The sequence below is a fragment of the Tetrahymena thermophila genome (assembly GCF_000189635.1).
Source record: "Tetrahymena thermophila SB210 genomic scaffold scf_8254503, whole genome shotgun sequence".
Lineage (NCBI taxonomy): Eukaryota > Ciliophora > Oligohymenophorea > Hymenostomatida > Tetrahymenidae > Tetrahymena > Tetrahymena thermophila.
In genome coordinates, this window is record NW_002476278.1 from 1 (window position 1) to 12418 (window position 12418).

General features: G+C 22.6%; 5 protein-coding genes across 5 annotated transcripts; 2 read left to right on the forward strand and 3 right to left on the reverse strand. All coding sequences in view use genetic code 6, as the record gives it.

The window, feature by feature from the left end:
• Positions 1-462: 462 nt before the first annotated feature.
• TTHERM_000931898 (signal peptide-binding domain protein) lies at positions 463-1559 on the reverse strand (the record flags this gene model as incomplete). Its single annotated transcript, XM_012799135.1, has 1 exon — positions 463-1559. A coding segment is annotated over one exon (900 nt), but the record flags the coding sequence as incomplete, so codon positions are not given.
• A 1579-nt stretch (positions 1560-3138) lies between these two features.
• Positions 3139-3612, forward strand: TTHERM_000931899 (hypothetical protein; the record flags this gene model as incomplete). The annotated part of the gene is made up of 1 exon (XM_012799136.1): positions 3139-3612. One exon carries the CDS (start codon positions 3139-3141, stop codon positions 3610-3612), a length of 474 nt encoding a protein of 157 aa, XP_012654590.1.
• Positions 3613-4155: 543 nt separating this feature from the next.
• On the reverse strand, positions 4156-8265 carry TTHERM_00931900 (endonuclease/exonuclease/phosphatase family protein; the record flags this gene model as incomplete). Its single annotated transcript, XM_001021845.2, has 11 exons — positions 4156-4395; positions 4443-4763; positions 4819-4897; positions 5028-5827; positions 5888-6577; positions 6634-7125; positions 7223-7390; positions 7532-7597; positions 7677-7861; positions 7982-8060; positions 8170-8265. The coding sequence occupies 11 exons, from the start codon at positions 8263-8265 to the stop codon at positions 4156-4158; spliced, it is 3216 nt and encodes a 1071-aa protein (XP_001021845.2).
• Positions 8266-8898: 633 nt separating this feature from the next.
• On the forward strand, positions 8899-9057 carry TTHERM_00931910 (transmembrane protein, putative; the record flags this gene model as incomplete). The annotated part of the gene is made up of 1 exon (XM_001021846.3): positions 8899-9057. One exon carries the CDS (start codon positions 8899-8901, stop codon positions 9055-9057), a length of 159 nt encoding a protein of 52 aa, XP_001021846.1.
• Positions 9058-9586: 529 nt separating this feature from the next.
• Positions 9587-11600, reverse strand: TTHERM_00931920 (cation channel family transporter; the record flags this gene model as incomplete). The annotated part of the gene is made up of 7 exons (XM_001021847.3): positions 9587-9733; positions 9795-9906; positions 9970-10341; positions 10413-10830; positions 10879-10996; positions 11071-11431; positions 11521-11600. 7 exons carry the CDS (start codon positions 11598-11600, stop codon positions 9587-9589), a joined length of 1608 nt encoding a protein of 535 aa, XP_001021847.3.
• Positions 11601-12418: the final 818 nt, after the last annotated feature.

The following is a 12418-nucleotide window of genomic DNA, read 5'->3' on the forward strand; positions in this document are numbered from 1 at the left end:
ACCCCAACCCCAACCCCAACCCCAACCCCAACCCCAACCCCAACCCCAACCCCAACCCCAACCCCAACCCCAACCCCAACCCCAACCCCAACCCCAACCCCAACCCCAACCCCAACCCCAACCCCAACCCCAACCCCAACCCCAACCCCAACCCCAACCCCAACCCCAACCCCAACCCCAACCCCAACCCCAACCCCAACCCCAACCCCAACCCCAACCCCAACCCCAACCCCAACCCCAACCCCAACCCCAACCCCAACCCCAACCCCAACCCCAACCCCAACCCCAACCCCAACCCCAACCCCAACCCCAACCCCAACCCCAACCCCAACCCCAACCCCAACCCCAACCCCAATTATAAATGCAAAAATAAACTTTTATTTTATAATCAATAAGAGTTAAATTATATCAACATGTTTATTTATTCATTCATTCATTCATACATAAATATCAAAATAAAATAAAATTGTATATCTTAAAAATGTAAAAAACAGGAAAACATGTAAAATAAAATAAATTTGTAAAGAGTACAATGAATTAAATAAAAACTATTTTAAATTGAAGAACTTTGATTTTAAAAATCTAATTCTATGTGATATTAATATTTAAAAGTGTATACAAAGGAATATTTTTCTCATTTAAAATTCCTTAAATTAATCAAAGTTGAAGTCTACGAGACCACTTTTGCATTTTTCTGTATTATACCTTTGATCTACCATATTATTTAGATTAGATGGTTTTCTTGTATTCATAAGAAACATTTTTTTCTTATCTAAATCTCCATTAAAGCTCTTCAGAGGTTTCAGGGAGAGGCTAGCCCTTTTCTTTAGTTCTTCTTAAGAAAGCGTGAGCTTATTAGAGATTTTTAAAAGCATGAATTAATTTATTAACATCTTCTACTTCGCATTAAGCAATCATTGCAATTTATTTCTTTGTAGTTGATCCAATTTTGGTAGGGTCTATCAATTCATCATCAGTAAAAGCATTAAGAAGGGTCTTTTATTTAGTAAGTGCTGCTTCGTTTTCTTATTAACCACTTAATAGCTTAGCCTTTAAACCTTTTTTAAGTTTACTTAATTAATCGATAACACGCTACTTAAAATCAACTAAAGTAAATGAAGGCTTGTTAGCAAGGAATTCTATTTCTTTTTTGAATTCATCTTCAGCTTTTTCCTTTTATTTTTTTTCCATTTTCTCCTTGAAACTTGCAAATGAGTAAATATTATTTTAGGTCATTTGATTAATTCTAGTATTAATATATTAGTTAGCTCTGAATGCCTAAATAGTGCTTAAATTTTATCTAAGAAGAGTTTAGGTAAGAGCTGATTTGCAAGCTTTATTCAATACTCCTCCAATATTTCTCATTTATGAAATCATTTTAATAATAAACCTTAATTGAAAATGTTAATTTAACTTTTTAAATAAGATATCCTCTGCTTTCAATAATAAATATTGATATCTATATATTTTTAATTTCTTTTTTCTTCTAATTTTTTCTGTAATAATTAGAAAGGATATATTAATTAATTATCTGAAAATTGGTAGAAAATCAGCTGCTTGCTTTCATTTTCAATATTTTTTATATTTTTTATTAAAAAATCTATATATCTATTATAATTTTCTTAAACCACTTTATTAAAATAATAATTTTTTCCTTTGCATTTTTTAAATAATAAATTTTTATTTTGGTAGTTTTTAATTAATAAATTTATACATTAGAATTATAATTTTAATGATTTGAGGTAAGTATAAATTTGTAAAAAGTTGAAAAAATGAATTATTTTATACTTGCTTCTTTAAGTTCAATAAAGCTTTATTGAAATATATTTATATTTATTTTAATAGACTTTTCTTGAATTAAAAATATTAAATTAAAATATATTAGATTCAATTTAATAAAAAAATATAGAAAAAAGGAAAATAATTTGAAATAGACAATAAATTACTAAGGAATATTATCTTGAAGTAGATAAAAAGCTTTAAAATATATTTTAACCTATTAAAGAGGTATTGCATAGTATTTTATTTTAATGGATATAAGTTAAATGAAAGTAATTGGGTAAGCATTTTACATTTTTTATAACATCTTTAACTCTAGCAAAAATTCATTTTTATTGAACTGATTATAGAGTTAGTATTTTTGTTTACTTTTACCTGATAAGATAGTTAAAAATAGAAAAATTTATACTTCTATATCAAGTATTTGATCTTTTTGAAAACACAATAACTTAAGAGCTTATTCAAAAATTTATAATTTAATTTTCAAAATAAAAAGCATTTAATTAAAAATGAGTGAAAATATAATATGTTTGATTTGCCTGGATATTTGTAAAGAACCTAAAATATGTAATGGTTGTAAAAACTAATTTTGTAAGCTATGCGTATTATAGTGGATGTAAAAATAGAATATGTGCCCTCTTAGATGCTCCTAAAAATGGGAAGTAGATTTAAAAGATATTAATGAAAGAAATAGCTAAGGCTACTTTGTTTGTGCATACGATTAAAAAGTTGGTTCGGTTAATTGTAAAACTTGCAAGAAGGGATTGATATTTAATAAATTACCTATTTTAAATAAGTATTATTGTAAATGTTGTTAAAGTAGGCTCAAATTCTTTGAATCTACATCTTTAAATCATGAAAATTGTGATTACATAAAGTTATTTTACTTTTACTGTCTAAAATGTGATATTAAAATGTGTGATTGCATTATGAGATAATGACCACAAACCTGATAATTATTTAGCAAAAGAAATTTTTACTTATTTTTTATATTAAAAAAAATAATATAGTACTATTTAAAAAATTTAGTGTATTTTAATTTATTGTTCTATTAAATGTATATCTTTATAATTAATTAATTAATTAATTTAGGAAAATTTATAAATTTGTTTAAATATTTTTAATTTTTAAAATATTATTTAAATAGTTTATTTCAAATAAATTGATAAAAAAGGAAGTAAATTCATAAAAATTAATAAATATGTTTAGGTATTTTGCAAATTTGTTTTTATAAGTTTTAGTTAAATTGTTGTTAATTAAAGCTCAAAGTTATTTATTAATAATTTAATAATAATAGTAATTAGAATAAATTGAAATTATCTTATTTACACAATTTAAATATTTAAAATAACAAATATTATGAGTTAGCAAAATTTAAATGAAAATAATCCAAATATATGTCCTATATGCTTTCAAGATGTAATTGAATCTAGAAGATGCTTAGGATGTAAAAATCAATTCTGCAAACTATGCGTATTACAGTGGAAGCAAACAAAAGACATTTGCCCATTAAAATGCAATCCAAACAAATGGCTTATAGATTTAGATGATATTAATGAAAAAAATAGTGATGGTTTTATTGTTTGCCCGTTTGATAAAAATATAGGAAATATGAATTGTAGATCATGTAAAAAACCTTTGAATTTTAGTAAAATAGAACACCAAGCCAAATATAAGTGTAAAAATTGTTAATCTACTTTAGAATACTTTCTAAGTAATTATACAGGCCATGAAGATTGTAAATAATTATATTCGTATATTTACTACTATTACTGTAGAAACTGTGATCTAAAAATTTGTTCATGCATAGAAAAAGAAAATGATTTTTAATGAAAATGAAAAAAATAATTAAAATTATAAAAATAGATTTATCAAATGTACAAGGAAATACTTAGGATTTATTTTTTACATTTTAAATTTAAATTTTTTTAGTATATAAAAAATCCAAATTACAGCATATACTACATAAATAAATTCGATTGTTTGTTTCTTAATTGTATAAATTAATTTTGGAAAAGAGAATTAATCATATAAATTATTCTTAAATTCAATATTAAAAAAATAATTTAATAAAAAAATTGTATTAAATCTTTAAATTGAAAAAGGAATTCGTAATAAGTTAAGTCTGTCTCTTAATATTAAAATCAAATTTTATTTACATAAAAATTTCTAAAATACTTTTTTTATATTTTTTGTTATTTTTTTATTTAATTTGAGAAAAATATTTTAATGAGATTAATCAATCAATAATGAGTGTTTGTTTTTTTTTATTCTCTCTCATCAGATTTTTAAAATTTTATTGAATTTTCAAAAATATAAAATTCAATATTAAGTACTACATATTTTATAATTATAGCAAATTAAAATATTCATCTTTCAATCTAAAAGGTTTTTTATCTAAGTTTATGGCTTTTAATATTGCTGATTATTATATTACTAATTATTATATTATTATTATTACTACTATTATTAATATTAATTATTAACATATTTTTCGTTGTTAAAATCTGCACTAAATTCAATATTTTGTATATTCTAGCTATTAATTATTTATGAGCTTTGATCTGGTTCAAAGAAAATAAGATCATTCTTTATTGTTTAAATACCTTTATTATTCTTAAAAAAAACTTTTAAATTAAATGAATTTTAATAATCTTATTTACATGAAGATCAGAATATTAAAACTAGTTTGTGTTTTAAGCATTATTTTATATTTCTTTTGCATTTTAGTTTTAACTAACACTAAATTAACCGAATTATTGTTGTTATTGTTAGTTAAAATTGTGCTAAAAGTTAGCTGAAGTTTGGTAAAACTAAAACATTTTATCATTATCTTCTTAATTTCCATTTGCTTTAGCCATAGTATTATATTCTTCTACGGGTATCAACTTTTTAGATCCTAGAGTTTATGTATTAACACCTGTTGTTAAATTATATACATCCATTATTTTTTCTATTTCTTCAATATCATCTTCTGACTAGTTCTGTTTATTTTAATTTAAATTTAACTTCTAAAATATTAAGTATTTATATGCTTACATAAACAGTTTTTATGATTTATGCCCTCTTTTCTTAGTCAATTTTTTTGATCTCTAGATTATAATAAGTAACTACTGGTCTTTAGATTAATATAAATATATTTTAGGTAAATTTAACATATTTTTAATGAATATAAAAGAAGAGTAAAATACTTAAGTAACCTTGAATATTTTGACAAATTAAAATAGAAGAATTAATTAATTAATTACCTATGATCTGAGTGTAGTAATTCTTTGCTATTGTAGAAATATTGCTTGATTAAAAGGTTTTCATTATGCCAAATTAAAATTCTATCACACCAAGAAGGAGTTCTATTTTTTTTAGAAGTGTCGTACCTCCTTGTCCCAACATCAAATTTATATGTGGGAGGGAAATTTATTTAGTGTTCTTGATATTTAGATAAGTAATCGTGCTTTTCAGATTTATCTCTCAAAATATTTAATTAATCTTGCTTCAATAGCTCTCTTAAAATTGTTTGTGCATCTTATTTAGAATGCTTTTTAGAATTTTCATACCTATCAAGCTGAATACGAGTTTCGGAATTTGGAAGTTAAACACGAAAATTCATGTCACCCATAAATATTCTATAGTCAAAATCATTTTTTCCGTCTTTTCTTTTTTAATCTGATGACAGTAGCTTCTAATGAATTTCTTAAATATTTTTAATACGATCCATACTGTTTTTTAAACCACTTTCAAGATGAGAATTAATAAGACAAATGTTGGAATCATCAACAGTAAATTTTATGATAACACAACCTTTGTTACCTAGTTTTCCTCCTAAACCTGTTTTTACCTCTTCAGATTCTAGTCTTTTGATACGTTTGACTAAAGGTTCCTTAACGAATAACACCATAAAAATACCTACAAGATCTTTCCACTTTAACATTTTATATTTATCTTCGCTGCTTATGCTATTTAGTTACTTATTCAGATAATCTAGCCAAGTTTAAATAATTCTTTCATTATTTGTCATCATTACATTTTGCACATTTAGCTTGACCATTTCCTTAAGAATTAATTAATATATTTGATAAGAATATAAATATTACTAAAAAAAAATATTTACTTGAAGACCAATAACAACAATATCAGGGTTTGGTTACTTCTCAAAATTAAATATGTTTTATGCAAAATTCATTTCAGCATCTGGTTCATTACCATTCATATTCCATGTCATACAGAATACATTTAAATTGCTTAATGTAGTAAAATCCTATTCTCTTTTCTTTAGAACCTTCAAGATTTTCTCATTAAATAAATCTTAGAAGATTGTTTATCCTAAAATAAGATCTATACTTCCTTATTTAGCAGAGTCTTCAAAATTTTATTGATAGAGCTTATTGATGCCTTTTACACCTTGTTCAACTAAAGCAAAAAATCCTTATTTTTGATTTGATGTATTGGCATCTGTTCCAATATACGCTCTACTAAGCGAATTAGCATTCTAATCCCACAATTCTTATAAATTATATATAAATTAATTCACTTTCTGCTTATTATTGCTCATATTTAAAACCTATGTATCGAAATTAGTAAGCACATCAGAGTCAGATTTAGTATTAAAATTAGGAATTGAAATATTTAAGCATTTCATTTGTTGTTAAAGTATTTTTAAAGAAATTTTTAACATGGCCTAGTTTGACCTATTCAAACAATCAAAGCAATTTATACGAAAAACACCTATTTGGTCTTGAATTATTTCCCAATTTTTTCCATCTTCTGCATAAAACTAAAAGTTTTAAATCACAGCATTAAGCTTTTATTAAAAAAATAATATAAATAATTATTCTGATAAAAAAGCCATTTAAATACATTTTTGTTTAGTAGATCATTAAATAAATCATTTTTATTATTTTTAATAGTGCCATTATAATCAAAATATTAATACTTTTGATTCTTAAAATTCGCCTTTTCAAAATGGTTCTCAAAAGCTTCAGTAAGAATTTGTTCATTTGTTTTACTTTTACTCATCAAATTTAAACACATAACTTTACCATACTATTCTCTTAGCAAATCAAAATGTTTTATGAATGCATTGTGAGTTATATCATCATATTAGCTCAGTCTTACTGAGCTCTCCTAGGACCAAAAAACAGGAACACTGCCTCTAACATATACTGAAGAGCAGCAGAATTTATTATAGTATATAATTACTTCTGTTTCAACAAAATTAGCAGCATTTCCTTCATCATCTAATCCTCTAACATTTACACTTGTTCCTGCTTGATGGCGAGATTTTCTACTTATCAGATAATAATCTAATCTCTTTTTGTTAACTACTGTATAAAAATATCCAACATAGCCCTAAAAATTAATATAATTTGACGATGTTTAAATTGATTTATATTTTAAATCGAATTAAAAATAAAATTAATTAACAATCAAAATAATGAAAAATTACATAAATTAATGAAAGCTACCATGATTAGCTAATATTTTATTAAAATAAATCCTTCATTAAATGAGTATTCCAAGCAAAAGAAGATTCTTTAGAATTTCCTTTGGATTTTTTCTACTTAGAAAGAGTTAAATCAAACTAATAAGAAAAATAGAAACCACTAGAGAAAAGCTATTTTATAAAAACAATATTTTTAGTAACAAAAATGTAAGTTTTATTAAGCATTTTAAAGAAAAAAACCATTATTTTTTATTGATTAATTTATTTTTCGGTTTTTACTTTAGACTTATTGAATCAATTTTTATTAATTACCTTTTTTAAATGATTTTGTAAATTAAGCACTTTTCTACCTGTGCTTGTTTCATTGTAATCTAATCTCTTTTTTTAAAAACAATTAAAAAAATATTTTCTAGCTAAATAATAATAAGTAATTCAATAAAAGATAAAATCAATTTACATGAAATGCTTTGAAGAAAATAGAGTGAATTTCATAAACCTAATTGTTTTCAATTGTGCAAATTGGTTTAACTTCTCCAGCAAAAACTAAAAATGGATGGAATTTAATATGTAAAAGTCCTAAAAAAGCACAACCCTTCTTTTCTTTTGGCGCTTCTCCCATTTATGGCAATTTTTAATCTTTTTCTATGCATATTAAAATAAATAAACCTCAATTTTTATTTGTATTCTAAATATTGATTATAATTTTTTAATTTCACATTTAAAAAATGATAAAACTTGAGTAGAAACATTAAATTCTGTTACTTATTTCTTAAATTCTTCCTGTATCTATATCAATTTATAAGCTAGAATCAATGCCTGTTATTAATGGATCTGCTTTTATCTTTATTTTTTTTTGTAAATGTTTTTTATTTTAAATTCTTGCATGAATTTGTAAATTCATGATAGATAAAAAAGTTGCTGTTATTAATAATTAATGAATAATATTTTACAATAAAACAGTTCTTATACTGCTCTACAGTTACAGCATTGATATTTAAAGGTTTTCTTAGCTCTTGGCTTTCTTAAAAATTTGAGTGCTTATCCATATTAATAATGGTCTATATTATTTATCTATCAGTACTTATTCAGACTCACTAACCAACTTGCTATGAAATTTTATGTAGGAAGAGTTAATTATTTATTTAATTATTGAAAATCAATAATAAATATATAAATCAATCAATAGTTTTTTAGTTGGAAATTAATATTTAGTTATGATAGAAATAATTTTGTAAATAAAAAGTAATATATTTTTCTGTTTATTTATGATATTCTCATAACTTAAAAGAACCATTTTGTTAATCAAAATTTTCACTAAAGATTTTCATTCTTTTTAGCAAGCTTACTCAATAAATATTTAATTCTACTTTTTCAAATTTTATTTCCAAAACATAAAATAGATAGAGCCTTAGACTATTTATAAATCTCATTAAAAAATAAACAAAAAATTTAGAAAATGGAGTAAATATAAGTAAAATTTAAAATAGGTTTTTTTTTAATTTACTTTTTATTAATTACTTAATAAATTGATTGATTAATTAATTGATTTTTTTTTAGTGTATTGAATTTTTATTCAATAAATAGAATAGCAAAAGGAATCTATTAAAAATATATTTGAGTAAAGATATTATTGGCGATTTTATTTAAATAAAGAAAGATAGGGATATATAATAAAAGAAATGTAAAGCTAAAATGATAAGAATAAAAACGAGAATACTGATGAAATGATAGAAAATGTTCTTATTAAACCCATGATACAAGGTTTGATCTGCGGAGCTGCCCATTTAATTGCCTTTCATTTTATGAGAAGATATTTTGAAAGTAAACAGTGGATGTGAATTTAGAAAAAATATGAATTATCTATTAAAAAAAAGCAAAAATGTATAATTAATTTGGGTATTTATTTTTATATAATGTTGATAAGGTTTGATAATATTTCAATAAATTCTTCTGAGTTTTTAGATGAACAATTTATAGATGAATTTTTTATAAATTAAATAATATTTTAGATTTTAAACTAGTTATAATTTTCATTTATGAGTAAAATAATTAGTTAGTTATATATCTATTAAATGTAGTTGTTATTAATTAGAGATAAACAAATTTTTGAAATTTTTTAATGATGTAAAAATACAAAATAGTGTTTGTTTCTAATATAATTTATACAACAATATTAATTAAATAAATAAATAAAAATAATTTTTTTTTTAAATATTTGGAATTAAAATATTATCAAAATTAAAAAAATAATTTAATAATGTTCATACAAGTTTAAAAATTAGTTTTCATTAAATTTTATTTCACTATAATTCTTAATTGGAAAATCGATTTATATATGTAAGTATGCATATATAAATATATGTAAGTTCATTGGTCAATTTTTTATTTATAAGAAATTATCTCGTTTAGACTTTCATTTTATTAGCAAGGTTTATATAACTAAAATTAGCTCAAGATTATTGACTGAATTTCGATGATTTTATTAAATTTTTTTTACAATGAAACTCCTGAGTGCTTTTTATTTTATTGAAGAAAATAATTGTATAAAAAATCAGATTAGATAGTATGAATATACTTAGTTTTGAAGGTCTTTAATCATATCCTTAACTTACTAATATTTAAATAGAATATTCTGCTAAGTACTTCTAGCTTTTATGCTATCAAAATAGGATTGAAGGAAAGGATCGCTTTTATATTTTACAATAAGTTAATTTTCATTTTATGAAATAATTTTAATATGATTGATTTACTTTCTTATTTTTTAGTATTTTTCTTTCGATAGCTGTAACAAAACATAATTTTCAAATGATTATTTTTTTAAGTACTTGTGATAACAAATTATAAAGAGAGCAGCTACAGATTTAAATTTTTCAATATGAATATCTTGTTAAATTAATCTTTCTGATTCTGATGGAATGCTAACTTTATTAAACACAACTACTAATATACCAATAAAGGCTGATCCTAAAATAGCTAAAAATATGCCTATTCCTCTTCCTAAATGAGTATAAGGGTAACCATCACCAAAGCCAACTGTTAGAAGAGTATTTATCATAACCCAAAATGAATTATATAAATTTGTATAATCATATTAAGTTGTTGATCCATCCTTTTTGTAAGTTCTATTTAAATTAAAAAAATAAATTATTTTATAGATAAAGATTTTAATTTGAATCAAAGAGTAATTATTTACATCTCTACTATCTGTAATAAAAATGTAGAAATTAAGCATGTAAACACAAAAAGTATAGTAGTATAGAGGAAAGGTCTTTTATGGAAAGCTGCTTTGAAAAGAAATGAAATGTGAAAATTAAAAAATTCAAAAGATGAAGCGTATTGAAAAGCTAGATTAAAGACGTGGTATGATTTCAAAATATTTATAATTGTAAATATAGTATCTAGGCTGTAGGTGTAAGTTCCTCCTAAAGATCTACCTTCAATAAGGACATCAAATCCATTTGGAAGGATCATCATGTTAAATAATATTTCAAATAATAATATGAATGTTGCCTTTTTCTCATATCTAGTATAATTTTCTATCGTCTAATTCATTATAAGAGCTTAATCATTAATTTTTTTCATCAAGCAAAATTTTGCAATTATCAATAAAGCTTTTTATTAATAAGAAAAGTTATAATTTTAATTGACAAAAAAATTACTCAATATAGCAGAAAGAATGATAATAGCATATCTTAGCTAAATAGTTGTGTAATTATGTTAGAATTGACCTTTAGTTAAAACTTCGTTTTAGTATTAAAGAGAAGAATATATTCTATACTAATTTATATTTAATAAATAGATTTTAATTTTCAATTTTAAATGCTTTTATTTAATTAATTAATTAATCTTACTTCTACATAGCTTATAAACATAATTATTAGAGATACTAAACAGGTAAAGCAATCAATAATTAAAATAAACTTGTTATATTTCTATTAATTTTTAGAGTCTACAAAATTATTTTAGCATCCTTTGCTTAATTAATACAAATTAGTACCGTCTTGTATTGGAAAGGCTAAGGTCTGAAATCCATGAGTGATTATTATTTCATTGTTAGGAGATTGCTAAACCAAATTCTCTTTATCATTAGTAGAGAGATATTTCTTTTCAGTTTAAGGTGTATAGTAGCTTTAAGGGTTATTTTTAGTATCGGGACTTACTCCTATTAATAAATCTGATGGGCTTTCTCTAATTAAATGAGGTTCAGTTGAGCTTAAAATAAAATTAGAATGAAATAGATATAACAAAAAATTTTATTTTTTGAAGTTAAGCACAAAAAACAAAACAAAAAATGAATATACCTGCATCTCTAGGTAAGAATTCTATCACACTGATCAATTGATTGTAAAGGTATGTTATCAATTTAATTTTTGCTTATCATATTTTCAAGATTTTTTTTTTGTTGTTGAAATAATCTTCTTTTTAATTACTTTATTTTAATTAAAATTATTGATCAAAAAATTAATTAGGCATAAGGAATTCCTTTTTGATTTAATTTGATGTATCTTAAGTAGACCTTATCTGATATTCAAAGTATCTTTTTTAATTCTTCAAATAATTTTTTTGGTATACAATTCAATAAAAACGATTATTTATTTTAAGTTTTTTCTATATAATCAATTAATATAATAATTCTATTTTTGAAAGTTTTTGTTTTAGATGCAACTCATTTCAACTTTATTTATGAAATTTATTTATTTTTATAAATTTGCATTAATAAAGTATTAATTTTAAAATATTTTTTAATTTTATTTTTTAATTAATATCTTCTGATAATTAATAAAATTTGAATTGATTTATTTATTAATTTCAAGAATAACTTATTTTAAATAATGAGCAAAACTAATTAATTTTATTTCTAAAATTTAATTACTGAAAAATAAAAAAAAGCCAAAGATTGATTACAACAAGTTGAGTTTTTTGTTAAATTAGATAAATATATTGTATTTATTTAAATTATGACAAATTTTTAATAAGTAATTAAGTACTGATAACAATTTATTTATGGTTGGTTAATGTATTATTTTGATGAAGTTTATTTAGGTCAGTAAAACTATCAAATATTTAAACATGTTTTATTAACATTCTTTTTACCTGAAACAAAGGTGACACAAATTTGATATTTGAATAAATAAAGTGAAAAAAATGCACATACTTATTTAAATTTAATTTGATAATTTTTACAGATATATTAATAAA